Source organism: Toxorhynchites rutilus, chromosome 2 (genome assembly GCF_029784135.1).
Source record: "Toxorhynchites rutilus septentrionalis strain SRP chromosome 2, ASM2978413v1, whole genome shotgun sequence".
Lineage (NCBI taxonomy): Eukaryota > Metazoa > Arthropoda > Insecta > Diptera > Culicidae > Toxorhynchites > Toxorhynchites rutilus.
Window position 1 is genome coordinate 109638808 of NC_073745.1, and position 18007 is coordinate 109656814.

Below are 18007 nucleotides of genomic sequence, written 5' to 3' on the forward strand. Positions count from 1 at the left end.
ATTTTTGGCAAACCAAGCCTTTTATCGAGAATTAAGCCGACCCATGTTGACAGTGTCTGGACTGGAACAATATAGCAGCAGGCGGATATTGTAACACAGATAGGTAAAGAATAGCGGTATACGAAATGGAACGACTGATTTGAATACTAATACTCTCTAGTGCGTTTGCCATGCGCTCGGTGCTATATATGGGGTCTGTTGGAAACATACCGCTCGGTCCCCCCGTAGCACTCCATCCCAAACTCTCTCGTTTGAAAATCCCAAATTGGCTGTAATTGTCAAGTCGGAGAGACAAGCTGCTGACCTTCAGCAGGCCGATTAACCAATGCGCTTAGTGTAGGAGATGGAATATTTAGCTCGAACTTTGATTCGGCTTTGTGACAAAGCTTGTCTTGGTCACTGTTCAACAAGAGATTTTCATCCGTTTGTGCTTTCGATGCGTACGAATGGTACTGTTACATGCGTTTGAGACGATTTGGTTTTGTGTTAATTATACGTTTTTATCTTACAAAGTAAGCGAGACAGAATAGAATATCACTGAAAAGAATTTTAGATTAAAACTTGCAGTGAACCTTGGCTGGAGGTTCTCGTGAACGATTGGTCAGCGCCAAACACACGTCGTGTTGAATTTACATTGTAGCTCGCACCTATTCGAAGTTGCAATTCGAAATATAATCTCAACCAAATACTAATAATGACCCAAATAGTCATTCAATACATTTCTAGTTCAGATAATAGACTGCACGCTAACAATTATCACTCATATCTAATCGTGAATTCCGTACCCCGGAGCCTATCTTTATGTTTTTCATTGTTCATTATTTGCAAAACAAAGCTAAAACTCCGTCTAGTCACTCACCATGTCATTCGCCTTGCAGAATAGAGAGGTCTTTGATTTGCCATAAAGCTTGATCATTAAAATGTCCATTTGTCCGGCTGCGTACTTGGTGCTATAAAAACGTTCGTGCGCCTGCATCGGAGTAGGAATAAAAATGAAACAAACATAAATCGGATGCAATTCAGAGTGGTTTGTGTCCGTGATGAAATTTTTCAATTGACTGTTGTATGTATCAAATTAAAAAATTCTGCTTATTCTGCGTCCTACCTAGTTGCCAACCTTTCAGTTTTTCCTGGATATTGCCAGTTTTTTAAGTATGCCAGCGAAAAACAAAAAAAAAATCCAGTTTTTACAGTTTTATCCAGCTTTTTTTAATTTTTTAGTCATTTTCAAGTTTGTTGCCCATCTTAAAATTATATTCTTTTCTCTCAGTTGTGAGAATATTCCGGTCCACTCACATCGAAGACCTTTACGATGTTTATCGTCTTTCGTCTTGCCATAAGCACACAGATGTACGGTATGGTGTTTTTTCACTATTCTGTCTCCCTTTAGCATTCAGTTTTATCAGGAAAAGGTTGTCAGTTTGGAAAATGTTTATGTTGGTGCTGCTATTGGAATGATGATCAATGAATATTTATCAATATTCAAAATTTCACACAACAACTGATTTCAAGACCAATTTGATAATAAATGAAAAGCGTATGTCAATTGTTCATCTTTTACACAGTCTTCCAGATATTTCTCCTTCCTTCTTAATTCTTCAGTAAAATTTTATCCCAAAAAGGTATGGCATTAATTTTGCTTTTCCCAAATAGAGAAACAGAGAAACAAACACGCAATATTACGCAATAAACAACGAAGTAGAATAGGAAAAAAAACCTATACGAGGAATTCTAGCTTTCAAAAATTCCATAGAGATGCATAAAAAGTCAGGATTATTTAGAATAAAAATTAAAACAAATAGAACATGCTTCTTACTGACACTGTCACTGTACATCGTAATTTTTATCTATGTCAATAAAAAATGAAAGTGTTGGTAAGCGTAAAACTCGAGGAAGGAATGGTCCGATTTGGGCCGTCTTTATTTTGTTGTATTTGTCTTTTCCCGTAGAAGAATAAAGCAGAGAGAAACATCGGATTTGTTTTGGAAAACTCTAAAGAAAAGTTGGAAAATTCGTGTAATGGTATTCCCATATGTTTTACATTTACCATCCTCATAAGCGTTGATAGTCCATTCGATGTTAGCGCTAACAAAAATGATTTTTGCTCGAAAGTGGAAATAGATTTTCAAGTGGAATAAGCATTCAAACAACATAAAATGAGGTAATAGATAGACTTAGTTGCTTCACACCACCGTGATTGTTGCGCATTTATTTCCTTTCTATTACAGAAGCTGTAAACTACAAAATTCATTCACCTCAGCCTTGTGAAAAGACCTATTTGAAGATCTATTACCGAATAGTTCGGGGATTAAACGCATGAGGGTTCTCTTAGTAAGAAAATGTCAATTTGGGCGGAACGTAGTTTGCCGGGTCAATATAAACAAAATAGAGAAAATAAGAAGAAATCGATTCTTCTAGTATTTTTCCAGCTATTTCAAATTTTCAATTATTTGGTTGGCATCCATTGGTCCCAGAATACCAGAATGACGTATGATAACAATCATACGTTTTATTTTGGAAGTTTCCTTATTAGTTTGTATTTATTCCCGAGTCGACAACAGAAGAAAATGAACCTCTGTTGGAATTCTTATATGACGTTGGCCCAGCATCATCTTGGATTTCTGGTTGTGTGAAAATATAAAGTCTCTCATTTTTGTTGCTATTGTTCTACACTGTTTTCACAGAGACGACAAATAGGAACCGATGTATTTTTTTTTAGTTAAGTTTTAGTTTTAGTATTATCAATTCTCCATGGTACCGAATATGATTGAAGCCGCAGTAATTGCACAAGAACAGCTCTGGTGAAATGATAATAAAATGAGAACATAACTCATTAATTGACATTTGTAAAAAGTGACATAAGAAAATTTAGGTGGATTTTTTTACGTAGAACTACGTCTTTCATTAAGCGTGCCAAATCAGCAAACAGGTCACGTTTCTATGAAATAAAGTTAACGTTAATAACTATTTTTACCACGAACGGATTTAGGCGATTTACATACTAAACGAATCGGAAATTCCCTAAGATTTGTTTAGTATGTTATACATTAGAATCTCCTGGTTTGTAAATGGTTAAAATACATGAACACTTTAAGCGTTTCCATTTTCCCATACATTTATTCTGTCCATTTGTGTGCTTTCCCGAACAAAGCTATCAATAACGAGCAACTTATCGACGAGCAACGAAGGGCAAATCGTAAGATTAAAAGTCTCCGTGAACAAAGGAAAAGAAGAAGAATGAAGGAGAACACTTGCCTAGAGTATAAACAGTGGATCTCGCTGAGGCAAACTTTCATTCGGCATCGGACTGTTGAGCAATCCAGTTCACTTTGCTTTCGCTGTGCTTCGATCCAAGATTGGACCCCACCAGTGTTAATTCAACTTGAATATCGTCGTGTAGTTTTCCAGTTCGTTTTTCGCGTTATTCGTATCGTGTATTTTTCTTTCCGCTTCGCGTAGTGTGTGATGAGCAAGAAGAACAGGAAGGATGGCTCGAGCACTGCAAAAAACGAAGCGTCATCCAATGATGCACGCGATGTGAAAAAGCGCTCGCACTGAACAGAGCCTTCGCGTGTGTGACTTCGCGGGCGGGACTTCGGCGCGTCGGTCGAAAATGTCAACGCCATTACCCAGGCAGCAATCAGATTTAAGCTCCCCCCGCTGGTGGTGAAGGCGGTCGCTCTTGACAAACTCATCAGCGAATTCGCATCGATGGGTGTTACAGCAGAGTACAAGCTGTATGGCATAATTCAGTCTTTTTCCAAGCAGTTAACATTGTTTGTTTTTCGTCATCATAAGGACTTCGTTGGTGCCTTTGACATGCATGAATGCATTAAACTGACGTTATGGCGAAGCAGGCATTAAGGGTTGTGCGCCAAAAAACCATTGGGGAATACCAAGCATCTTGAATGTCGTACTGGAATGTTATTTGAGTTCGCGTGCCATTCGCAAAATTGCCTTCAACTAGGATTGCATTTGCGCTAATCTTAATCATAATGAAGCAATGCTACTGTTTTCGAGGTTGTTGGTATTAACAAAAAGAGTTTATTTCGCTTGTTCGACTGTAACGAGTCTATGTCAATTGCGAAAAAGCCCACCGGAATAGCGTTCGAGGTAAATTTTCAATGCATTGACATGAAATAAATTGCGACATACGATCAGTTAGTGTATTGTTCTGCGAAGGCAAGAATGAATCTTCAATCAATTATTGCAATTGATTCTACAATGAAAAAACATCTCAGAGGGTATTCTACTAAGCAGTTGTTTCTAAAATTTCACAGCATTATAGAATAATATCCGAAGGAATAAACAAGCGAAATAACAGCGAAGTTCTACGTCAACAGTGCGGTCGTATCTTGGACACAACCTCCTATATTTTTTTCAGAATCCGAAATCCGAAATTTGATTTGTTTGACAATGCATCGATAATGAAGCAAATATTACCATTATATTAACTGTACTTGTACATCAACTGATTTTTCACTGTTTTTTTTAAAGGTTTAACTATATAACACTCAACAAACAGACAACAGATGTTCTTCGAGCGTTTCGAAATATTCAGGAAATTGAAACATCAACTTTTCATTTCATGAGCTGTAATGTAATGAATTTCCATATTCAAAATGGTAGATGATAGTATTGTTTTGAACAAACATATTAGATTAATCAATAATGAACAAGACGAAACTCGTCATTAAATTATTTATTTTCAAAGAGCGTTTGTTCACCTGAAAATGAAATCGAAACCGATTCTTGGTTTCTAAAGTTAGCATCAGTTTAATAAACAGTTTTGTGAATGCTTGCCAATTTGATGTCTAATATTGTATAACAAAGAAATTGTTCACTTCAAACTTCCGAAGACAAACTAGTTATTCTTCACTCAAGTCAGAAATTTTACTACCAACACTACAGCTCGACATTGGGCCTGATTCTCGAATACACTACGAATACACTTCACGATGGAAACGGAATGAAACGTATCCGCGATGATAACGGTACGGTGTCGACATCTGGATGCGAGATTAGCTTCCCACTAAATTTATCATTATAATTATCTTCAGATGAAATTTTTGTATGAGATTGTCATATCATATGAAGAAAACAAAGTTTTCCACTCACATTGAGTACCAGTTTGATACGAAGAAGTTAATTTTCATTAATGATTTTTTATTTGAAAAGTGCTCATTCTGCCTGAAAACTCATTATTATCTTCGACACTTCACTAACTCGTAAAACGTAGTTCAATGGCGTGCCGTTCATTTCGTTTCCACCGTGAAGTGTATTCGAGAATCAGGCCCATTGCGGTATCCAGTTCGCCATAATCACACTTGTTTGAAATATTTCAACCCCCCGATTTTATACGCTTGCTATAACCACTTTTCGTCTCTCCCTTTTCGCACAGTCATCTGTACAGATCATCGAGTTTCAACTCGTCCGGCCGGAGCTCAAACTGTGATACAGCGGAAGACATGTATAGCGATGTAAGTTTGGAGGACGTGCAAGACTTAAATCATAAGGTGAGTGGGTGGAGTGTTGTTTGTTCTTGGTATTTTTGCTCTGGGTCTAATTTTCCTCGCGATTCTCGGCCGCTAGCCGCTGGAGATTCTCGCTACTACTAATCATACTAATCGCGATGCGTGTCGTTTGGCCGTTCGTCCGTTTGTCCGAAAATAAAATCAACTGAGCAAGTGGATCATATTCAATGGTACGCTTTGGAGGGAGGTCTGTTGATGCTGCTGCGGTTATATGCGGGAGCGTACCGTCGCTGTGCTTAGCATAGACACATGAGCTCATCAAGAGGCAACGGAGGCAGGATTGTGTGGGAGTTTCGCGGCAGCATACGTCTGAACGCGCGAGGTTAACTTAATAGCTGGCGTGGAAATTGACTAATTAACAGCTCGTTTAAAAACCGTGTTGATTTATAAATTAGCGCATGATTGATTGGAGGCAAAAAGGGCCCCCGATTGTTAATTAGTTTATCTCTTATGAATAAGACTACAGGGATTGTCATAGGAAGGTATTATAGATGAATACGATGCTTTGCGACGATTTTGAAACAACTGGATCCCGTCTAGTTATTTTGAGTGCTCGAACAATGGGAAACGTTTTGTCATTCTACTTTATTCTAAGCGAGCATGCAAACAATTGTTCCGCATCCGTTAGAAACTCCCTCTCCAAAAAGCAGGCGCTCTGTAAGCCCATTTTGTGTTCAGTTTCTTCAAAGTTAGCGTGACAGGAACTAATCAACTCGCTTCAATGCGCACAACAGCAACTACTCAGCACGTGTGGCTTCCCCATGATACGTGATGTATACTGCTCAGTTTAGCAAAACCAGTGATTAAACATAATCAGTTTCTGGATTTCCATCAACCATCAACCAAGGAAGGGTATCGACGCATCTCGTCGGAGGCGTTTGCTAGAGTGTGTCTGCTAGACCTGCCCAAACAAACTGGGCCGCCTGAGCGCGCGAGGTCAACAAACTGCCCTGCTACGAACAGATGTGGATTGATGATGGGACAAACAGAAGTCGGAAAATGGGTTGGTGACAATAGACATCAATCAGAGAAGCATGCCGGTGATGATGTGCTTCCTCACACCCCCGCTCACAAGGTTGGCTTTATCTCGGCAATGGGATTGTTGTGTGCGTAAAATAGGGGCATCAGTTGTTGGGTATTAGCTCAACTGCTTGCTCCGAAGCGTATGCAGAAGCGGGAATAACTTAATTGATTTCTTCTCCACGAAAATAGGAATGCTGACCAATAAACGCCAATGATCATAAAATCGTATGCGGGATGGGTATTAGTTTGCAGCCACAGAACACGTTTGTAACAACTGGAATGCAGTTGCATCTCAGTTATATGTATTGAAAAATATTGAATTAAGCGAATACAAAACCAAATCGGGCATGTAAAATTAGCCGCTATTTGGAAACGAAACAAGTGGAAAATATTGACGGCGCCAGTGGTTGTATGGTTAGCGTAACAGCCTCACAATCCGATCGGCCTGGGTTCAATCCCAGCTGGCGTCGTTGGGATTTTCTGAGGCGAAAAATCTCTGGTTACGTCTTCCTTCGGAGCGGAAGTAAAAGAAGTTGGCCCGGCTCATGAGTTGTTGAGTCTGATAGGTAGGAACAGGTGGAGTCGCCTCCCTGATGTCGGTGATTGGCACTAAAGTGGCGGAAATAGGCCGACGAAAAATAAGCGAAGATAAAAAAAAAAAAAAAGTGGAAAATATTATTCAGTGCTGATTTTCACGCGATTATCGGCTACATTGATGGCTAAAGAAACTTGAAATAGGCTATGTTTATATGTCTGCATTGAGAAAGAGACCCCACGTGGCTAGTGATTGAAAATAACAATTGTTACAGCATAAAACGAACAATTCGATAATTGAGTTATTTGGTGTTATTCGTTGGGATGGTCGGTCAGCGAAGGCTTGTGACTATTGAGAAATTATTGTGAAATTACACCCAGCGTTCGCAGTTGCTTATGATTAAATATTTTTGGATATGATTTGGTTTGGTAGTCAATTTTGAGTATTCGTTGAAGCTAAATTTCTTCTGCGCTTTTTATGTTATGAAGTGGACCTGTTATTCTGGATTCTATGTGACTAGAACTTTAATGGGTTTGTCGTTTGATCCTTGAATTTCCCAGCCGAAAGGCAGATTCTTTTCATATTAATTTTCTTAAGGGTATTTGGAAATGTATTCTTGCAATATAAGTATGACAATCGCGTTTTCACTTCAACTTATTCAGATATATTCAAAATTGTGATGACTCAGACATTTTTTGTTCAGTTAGCTCTAGTGAGCACGACATGACATTTCCTTTGACATGTTATTCCGGTAAGTACCGGTAAGTTTCTTGGTTTTTTTTTAAATTAATGCTTTATTTTGCAAAAATGGTTACACATTTAATATTCAAAGTATTGCACATCGCTAGTCAAAACTTTTTCTCATCTATCTGGCAATTCACGGATCCCTTTGCGGAAATAATCGGCCGGCTTGTCGGCTAACCACGAATCGATCCAATTTTTGACTTCATCAAAATTGGAGAAGTGCTGGTCAACCAGGCCATGTTGCATCGATCGAAAAAGACAGTAATCGGACGGAGCAAAGTCTGGAGTATACGGCGGGTGAGATAGGACCTCCCATTTCAGTGTTTCCAAGTATGTTTTGACCGGTTTCGCGACATGCTTCCGAGCATTGTGGTGCTGCAAAATAACTTTATCGTGTCTTTGCTCGTATTGTGGCCGTTTTTCCTTCAGTGCACGGCTTAAACGCATCAATTGTCGTCGATAAATGTCCCCCATAATGGTTTCATTCGGTTTTAGCAGCTCGTAGTATGCCACACCCAGCTGCTCCCACCAATAGACAGCATAACCTTCTGGCCGTGAATATTCCGCGCTGCCGTCGATGTTGATGCATGGCCGGGGTATCCATACGTTGCCCGACGTTTAGGATCGTCGTAAAGGACCCACTTTTCATCGCCAGTAACGATTCGATGCAAAAAAAATACTTTCTTTTATTTCGTTGGAGCAGTTGTTCGCACGTGAAAAGCGGTGTTCGACGTCTCGTGGCTTCAATGCATACGGCACCCAATGTCCTATCTTTCGGATCATTCCCATTGCTTTTAAACGATCGGATATGGTTTACTGAGCCACTCCAAGTGTATCTGCAAGTTCTTGTTTCGTTTGTGACGGATCTTGATCGAGTAAAGCCTCCAATTCTTCATCTTCAAACTTTTTTGGCGATCCGGAACGTTCTTCGTCTTCCATGTCAAAATTACCACATTTAAATCGTGCAAACCACGTCTGACACGTTCGCTCAGTTGGAGCATGGTCACCATAAACTTTCACCAGAATGCGATGACTTTCCGCAGCTTTTTTCTTCATATTGAAGTAATGAAGTAACACTCCCCGCAAAAACACTCTCGTTGGAAAGAAATTCGGCATATTCGAAGTGGCAAAAAACTATGTTGTTCACGCTTCAACTTTTTGACATATACTGAAAATAAAGCGCAATGACAGTAGCTTTCCAACTGGAATAATAATCATCTGTTGTAAAACCGAAGTAACTTACCGGTACACCTATTATTTGCTATTCTTCGTTGTAAGTATTAAGCAATATCCCAAAATCAACACTATTTCCACCTTCAGAACATTGAACGAATCCTTGGTATGCTTTATATGCTCGTATGGGACAAATATAATTCCTCAAGAGGCGAAATATAGGGCTCTAAGAATGCTACAGTTCCTATTGCTTATACAGACTACCAAATAAATATCAAGTTGTTTCGCTTATGTTTATTCAGGAAAGAAACAGGCCATCGATCCAGTATCCGACAGAAAGCAAAACAAAACTAGAAAGGTGGTGTCCAAGGCACGACCGCATTGTTAACGTAGGATTACGAAATTATTGCCGGCGAGAGTAAACATTACAGAAATTTAGAAATGGACTCTTCAGTACAACTATTTGGTAGCACTGACAAAGGCCGATGAATGAATGCTTGCAATGAAAGACGCAAACGAATCATATTCATATTCTGCTTAAGGGGGTATTCTAGCGTAGAGACACGAATTTCGGACGTTTTTTCGAGCTTCATAAAAATAAAACAGAGAATATTTCTACTATCCATTATAGCATTATTTGTTCATCTATCTTTTGACAATGAAACAAAAATTGAATGGGGAAAAATTATTCATAACTAGAATAGTTAGAAGCTGATGAAGTGAGAGGGTTCAAAAAAAAGTTGTGTCATGGCGTACACGACTCCAGCTCTTCTGGTTATCTGAAACAAAAAAATCGAACAGATTATGGATCAGTAAAGAGCTATCGCATGAACCTCAGACAAGTTAAAAACATATTTTTTGACAAAATGGCGGCCGTTTGAAAAATAAAATGCGGTTCAAAACGTTTTTTCATATGTTTTGCCAATTTTTAATAATAGTCAAATTTTAAAGATATAATTTTTAGAGGTTCATGCGATAGAGAGATGCCTTTAGATTGTATCCATATAAAATCGACACGAATCGGTGCAGCAGAACTTGAGATATCGGGTACGCTAGTTTGAAAAAACTAGTTTCGTGTAAAACACGTTTGAAGTTCATTGTTATGGTCGTAGCAGGCTAAGAATGGATTTTGGGGCGAAATGTTTTGCACGTCCGTTCATCACGGTAGCGAAATAGAAACTAAGGTTGGCAGCACAGTATTCATAGTGCTTTTGTTGCCAATTGTCAACATCCATCAACCAATGATCAGTCACGAATGAGATGAATTCTAAAGCAGGCACCCGATATTTATAGGTTTTCGTGATTTCATTAGTTTGCTTTCAAAGTAGTTTTTGAGAAAACTTGACATTTTATCTTTCGGAAGAAGTGATTACCATACTATTTCACTCAAAACCGTACATCACAAGCATAACGCTCTCGTTTTCGAAATTTTAAACTCCAGTACAGAAACGATAGGAATGGTCCTACGTCAAAAAATGTATTTAATCATCATATTCAGGAACTGTATGTGCCTGGATCTTACAGTAAAAGAACCTTAACATTCAGGAAATGTATATGCCTGTGTAAATCTTTGTACAGGTTTATCTATTACTAGCTGACCCGGCAAACTTCGTCCCGCCCAAAATTTGTTTTTGTTATCAATACCTTCAAACATTCACGTTTTCTTACTAAGTGCAAGTTCATGAGTCCAATCGATTGATCTTCTTATTGACCCCGTTGAATTTACCTTTTACTAAAAAATTCCTAGTACTTCTATCAAAACTCACCATTAAAATATTAGATTATTTTCAGATACAATTCTCGTTCAACATTCTTCAACCACATGCAAATAACATATTTCTCCGTTACATGGAATAATCTCAATATTATATATTGGTTTCAATTACTTGATTAGTTCTCGGGTAATACAAAATTTTGTGTTCCATTTGCATGGCAGCGGTGCGGTGGAAATGGAAACTGTATCGGGTCCATAAACTGCACAAATTTTATTGGCAGCTTGAGATGCATTTTTGCCTTTGTCATAGTAGTACTGTAAAATATGTCGGATTTTCTCTTTATTTTGCTCCATATTTGCGACACTATAACTCACGAACGACTTAACCAAACAAAACACTGTCAAGGACTATATTATAGCGCGCAAAAATACCTTTCCAACAAGCTATAGTATGACTCGATACAATGAATACAACTAGAACTACGCGCTTACAACGACACCTCGCGGAAATACCGCAGGACTTTTTTGACAGCCCAATATATATATATATATGTGTGGAATTACAGAATATAGTTAGTATTGACAGTATCAATGATTTTGTCCTAATGCTTGTAAGCATTATATTGTAGTACTAAATGCGCATTTTCCAGGTGTACAAAAATTTTTTTTGAAGAAAACACACGTTTATTGCATTAAACTAAAAAACCCCATCTTTTTCCAAATAGTTCCTTTCTTGGTCCATAGCAACTTGACCTTGCAATCGATGATGGGGGTTCGCCTGGGCTTACCCAAAACTTTGATAGGATTCTCGAAATAAATCCACTTTTCGTAGCCAGTCGCAATCCGACGGTGAAACGACTTCCTTTTGTACTTGGCGAGCAGCATTATGATTTTTCGGTTCTTCTGCAGGGTTTCATTCAGCTCATGTGGAACTCATTCTTCGACCATCTGGATCTCTCCTATACTCTTCAAAGTTGTGAAGATGGCTTCTTGATTCACATTCAATTGTTCCATGAGTTGTTGTTGCATTTAAATTTGAATAGATTTAGTATAATTGTTTGGGACAGTTATTATTGGTTCGACGATGTTGATGGTATCTATGAAGAACCAGCAACATATACACTGCAGGTATACAACGCTTCATATAATATCATAAAGGGCCTGGTTGACGTGAAAAAAGAAAAACTACGCTTAAACCCATACCTATTGTAGTGAATCATATAGGGATTCAGAAAAATTACCTAATATTCTAATTTGGTACCCTATACACTATTTTCCATAGAGCTGGTGATTTGGTTTGGGGCACTTTTTAATTTCTTAGTCAGCCCTTTGCTATGAAGCTATGCTTAGTATACGGACACGTTAAACTAGATTTGTTTTTCATTTCATTCAAAACCTCCAGTCTGCTCCTGCTACTTTAGATTTGATGTATTGTTCTAGGTATATATTGCTCAAGAGAGTAAGGTGGCTCGCACACCGCAGCAATAAGTAACTAGCAAGCAGCAATACGCAATATGCAACAGGCAACATATTTTGTTGTACTTCGCAAATCAAAACAATAAAAACGCCTGACATTATGCAAACAATCTGCTTGGCGAACGAAACTTGCCCAATTATGAGCTATAAGTTGCTTTTCAACCGACACGTCGTGTTGCTAGCGATATATGTTGCTCTACAAAGGCGACAGCGATATCGTATTGCATCGGTGTGCGAGATCAACAAAAATGTAATGGAAAAACCCATTGGCGATAATATTGCTTATTGCATATTGCTAATTGCTAGTTGCTTATTGCTTCGGTGTGCGAACCGCCTCAGATAAAATGTTCTGACTTCCGAATCAATCTGAGTGAATTTTTGTGTTTCAGTTTGTTTTTCAATAGATCAATCGGTTTGAGGTTTGTAGGTAGGAGGTAGATGCGTTAGTAGAAAAAAAAATTGTAACGCCAACCAATGGTGCAGACCTCTGAATCTTTTTTGTCTTAGATCGAACAAGAGAAAGCGGAACATCACGCTACATATGAATGTCAAAAGGAGATGATACTCATTCGGACTGATTCAATTCTATATGACTAAAATAGGTGAGCTGGAAAATTTTATTTACATCAAGGCATAACTAATATTGGAACGTTAAAAAAAATCTGTTTATTCTGTATGAAAACCCAAAAACCCGTAATCTGTAACTACAGATTCTTAGTTTTGAAGAGTCTGAATAATCTATAGAAATACAGATTATACTGTAGATATGGTAACCCAATAGTTTAGTATGTCCACCTCCATTTCGGATCACTTTGAAAACTCGTTTGGCATCGAGTCAGACAGCTTTTAAAGTGTTGCCATATTGATAATAGCCCAACACTCCTGAATTTTACTACCTTGAGGCTGGAAATGGTGTCAAATTGTCATCCGTTTGCATAGACCATCTCGGCCAAGATTCTCCATAGATTCTCTATAGGATTGCAATCGACTGCAAGCAGGTCATTCAAGAAGCGGAATGTCCTTCTCAGCAAACCATGCCTTCGATTGCTTGGAAACGTGGATCTATGCATTATCCTGCTGAAAAAACGATATCCTCGGTAGCGTTATTCTCAATATGGTCAATCAAAACGTCCTCCAGTAATTATACTTTATTATACGAAGATACTTTTCGGAGTTCATTCGGGTGAAAATGAAACAAATGGGAAGTTTGCTGTGATAGGAAACGGCTCCCCACATTGTCAAACTTCCGCCCCAAAGTTTCGCTTCGATCTCACGACATTCCGTCGACTTAAATTGTACCAATAGCAACTATAACAGTCCGGGCCATCCAAATTGAACTTTTTTTCTCCGAAAAATACAACATTTCTCCATTCCAGTTTCCATTCCATGTACGAGGGTCACTATTTATATTTCGGGAATTGGCAACACTTATGTCATGTGAGTCCATCTGACGGTTCCATCGTAAAGTTTGACATTCTTGACGATATACGTACTCAGAACATTTTGTCATACGGACGCTATTTGTTCATTTTATATTTAGTTGTAAGTTTGGTCTCGGCAAAAAAATGGAACTGAATCGTGAACATTTTCGTGCGATGATTTTTTACGACTTTCGACGTGGATTATCACAACAAGAGTGCGTCAATCAACTTAATTTGACTTTTGGCGATGAAGCTCCATCAAAAACTACTGTGTATCGCTGGTATAGTGAATTCAATTGTGGTCGTAGTTCGCTGTCCGACGAGTTTCGTGAAGGTCGTCCAAAATCGACTGTAGTGCCAGAAAACCTCGATGCTGTGCACGAAATGATTAAGCAAGATCGTCATGTAACCTATTGTGAGATTGAGGCATCCCTAAGCATTAGTTCCACCAGCATATATGCGATTTTACATGAACACTTAGTTGTGCGAAAATTATGTTCACGTTGGATCCCACATAATTTGACAATCGCTCAAAAAAAAGGCTCGTGTCGATTGGAATAAATGCTTTGAAAATTGGTTTAAGCGCATGCAAAAGTGTATCGATCATCGTGGCGAGTACTTTAAAAAACAATAAAAACATATTCGCAGCTTAACTATTTGTTTTTGTTCCTATTCCCGAAATATAAATAGTGACCCTCGTATTGCCGAGCAAAAATGAGATGGTTCCGCTTATGGGTGGCGATCAGTTTCGGCTTCCCTTGAAATTTCTTCCACATTATGTTTGGAGCGCGCAATATGTCTCTTCGTTACTGGAACAACCGATTCTGCCTTAATTTATGAGCAGGACATCGTTTCTTGGTTGCTTCGTGTCTTATTCGACCTTTAAGACGCAAAGTAACTTTGGTGTTCCCATTTGTAGGTTGTTATATCCCATATTTCAGGCACTATTTAAAGAAATTCCGTACCACTTTCTCAGATAGACCAATTTTAGTTACGATCGAGCGATTAGAAAACTTTTGGTCACTGAATATCTTTATTATTTTCCGCCCCTCTCCCGTCAATAGAATACCTTTCGCCATTCCTTTAAATTCTACGTAGATTACTAATCTGACCAACTTCTTACGTTGCACATCTAATATTTATCTTGTAAATTGAACATTTCCAAGTATTTTTTTCAAAAAACACAGATAAAGGCTTGGTGATTATGCGAAAACCAGATTTTTATGCCCTGCGGCTAAACGTATGTCTCGGGAAAAAACGTCGTTTGAATGTTTATATCCACCGATGCCGCCTTGTGTGTGTGATTGTGACGCGCGGCCTTTCAATAAAATTGACTTAAATATACTACCACTACAGCAAATAAGTATCCCGAAAAAAAAGAACATTCCTTGTTGTTTTGTAAGTGTTTCAAGTTTTTTCCAAGTGCGGCTAAACGAATGTCTATCACTGTAGTGGATAGTAAAGTTATTCTTTGTTTTATTTTTTCGGAGCTCGAAAAAACAAAAGTTGTTTTTCATTTTTTAACCCTTAAAAACCTCAAATTAACGAATCAATCATATGTATGTACACACAATTTAACTGATGACTGTATATGGGATTCTACGAACAAAAAATGTAATATAATCCACTTTAAAAGTTAAAATTTCACTTTGCAAGTATTGCGAATCGTAGGAAGCGTATCTCTTGTATTTTTATCTCAAACATGTCTCAAATTATGACTTCTACAGCTAACTACTGTGTTCTTGAACGGCTTATACCTATGCAGAATATCTTTTTCATTGCTTATGCAAAAACAATTAGAACCATATGTGTTTTCCGGTTCATCCTCGAACACTCGTTAGTCTGTCAGACAGATGATTAATTTCTGCCAGACTGCACGAATATGCGTGAGATCGGATGACGGTCTTTCGCAAACAATTTGTTCGATTTATGCGAGCACAGTAATACGAGTTAATTAAGAAACCGTCCCCTTGTGATGTTCTGTATTCTGACAGAAATAGTATTTCTTGTTGGCTGGATCGGGCAATGAATAACGTCATTTATTTAAATATAATTCAGATCAACGACGAGACACCGACTTTTTGCTCTTGCCATGGCTGTGTTTCGACTTACGCGCGGGCGTATAAGAGAATAATACCATCAGAAGCTAAGTTCCGTTTGCGTCACATGAATGGGGTTTTGCAACTTCACTCCCCCCGAATTCGCTTTTCTTATTGTGCTCTGTAAGCCCACACATTCACTGGGAGACATATGCGCATGTTGGAAGTCATTGTGCTGTTCTTTTCTGCTTCTTTAGAACGAATGCCGCCACCATTATCAGCTTCCCTAGATCGAAACACATTTCCAAGCGACTGACTTCCTCCAGTTAGAGTGGCAAATTGTAGATTCGTTCTCAAGCAATTGAACGATTCAATCCAGTTACGCGAGCATTCGCTCTGTCCGAGCTAGAATGTGACACTTGAACTTGTTGGCGCTGTTAACGGAGGAGGAATGTGCTCAATTTGTGTTTCATCAATTTACTAGAGAACCCCCGCACCAGCGTCGTCGGAGTGTAGCGCCATTTCAATGTAGGTCGTAGAAAACGGGAAAATGTCTTGATTCAAGGCCAACTTCATCGTTGAAAAGTCATAAATTAGAGCCACACCAACACCAAGCGCTCGCTGAATAAATCCATCTAAATTGTGATAAAACAGTAAGAGCGCCGCCCTTTTGTCGAGGTGCCACCCGATATGCCATTGTTGGTTTCAGCTCGGCTTTAAGCGCCATCATTATGAGGGTTGGGGTCTCCGACTTGCGTTGACGCACATCTTTCTTTGTGCGCCTTCGAGAAGTGATCAGGTGAATAAATTTTCCCCCTAACTTAGCCAAGCTTCGACAGTTTATTATGATGCACTGTAAATGAGAGTCAAATTAGTTTCTTGTTTAAGCATGTGATTACAAGTTTATAATAAAGAGCCTAAGTGAAGATGATTTCACTTTCTCCGAAAGTGGGGCTTCGCTTCTTCGCGCATAGATAGCGAATAAGATGCGTGAAACGCACCAAATGGAGTCATTTACCCAGGTATCCAGGTTCAGATACCCTCTCCCGCGCATTCTATCCTGGGACCGGATTGTAGAAGAAAAAAATGATGGGCATAATCTTGCGAAATATGCACCTTCTACAACCGACAGGTTTTGAGTTGCACCACGAAGGGGGCAACTGATTATTCGAATAATCATCCCGTGGGCCGAGAGTATGCAACCTTGGAATAAACAGTTTCGTTGCGGCATTGTGGAATACCACAATTGGCTAGCGACAGTTTGCAATATAGCGTTGGTTGGTTGGGATTGTCAGTTATCGTCAAGTCGATCACTAGTTACGAGCAACCTAATGTTCCATAGTTTTGTTATGGGATATCGTGGGTGCTGTTCTGTTGTCGGAGAATAGGAACAGAGTTTGCAAATTTGGAATTCGCAATACGGTTAATGCATTCTCTCCCTGTAATGAATGCCTTCCCAATCTAGCATTCTTTAAAAAAGTACATCTACGAAAGCGAACATTGAAAACCTTCAGAAGGTGTCAGTATCATCCATTCGTTCAATCCGCGAGGCATCAATTTTGCTTTCTTTTTTACCGATGCGTTTTCAATTTTCAAGAAACATCATGGTGACTGACTGACATGTAAATTGCTCTACAACCTCTCGAGTGAATTGTTTCTTGAGAACTCCCTCCATTGCCTTCGGATTGTCATGTTGGACTTACTGTAGGTCCCTTTTTTCTCACTTCTTCATATATCCGGACTGAAATTCATGAAACCAAAGACGCACAGCGCATTCTCTGGTTAAATGTTTTAACGATCTATGAAATTGATCAAATGTGATCGATAAAATAGAACGATCATTTATCAATAAAACAGAACGAATGGAGAACGAATGAAACGATTTCAAAGGAAATGTATTTGATGTTTATGCAGCTGGAATTGAAATTGAAACTACAAACTTTCGTGACTAAAGGGTGTGTCACATCAAATTGCATCACGAAAAAAACGCTGTAGAAATTTAATTTTTAGGAATTATATCTTCAGCTTTCGCTTATAATCAGATAAGAGTGTATAGATCACGTTGGCCATGCTTCACTGTCAATTTTTTTGTAAATTGGAAAAATGTCGTCGAACGAAAAAGAGCGTCGTGAATTAATCCTGTGCACTCATTTCGAGAATCCGGAGTTGTCACATCGGGACATCGGTAAGATGCTGGGAATCGTCCAATCCACGGTCAGCAGAGTACTAAAACGATACTTCGAGAACCTAACCATCGACCGGAAGGTGAAGAACGGCAAAAATGGATGCTCCGTCAGTGAAAAAGATCACAAGCGCGTAGTTAAGCAGTTTAGACGTGATCAGAGAAG

The 18007-nt window shown here is 38.8% G+C and overlaps 1 protein-coding gene across 17 annotated transcripts in view; it reads left to right on the forward strand.

The window, feature by feature from the left end:
- The window catches only part of LOC129764511 (rab11 family-interacting protein 4A), a 244434-nt gene that overhangs the window by 126083 nt on the left and 100344 nt on the right, over nucleotides 1-18007 (forward strand). For 13 of the 17 annotated variants that reach the window (XM_055763654.1, XM_055763653.1, XM_055763657.1 and 10 more), the window contains one exon: nucleotides 5402-5516. In XM_055763654.1, coding sequence (XP_055619629.1) covers nucleotides 5402-5516 — 115 coding nt within the window. The remainder of the gene's footprint in view (nucleotides 1-5401; nucleotides 5517-18007) is intronic. The other 4 variants (XM_055763656.1, XM_055763660.1, XM_055763664.1 and 1 more) reach the window with 1 other exon arrangement.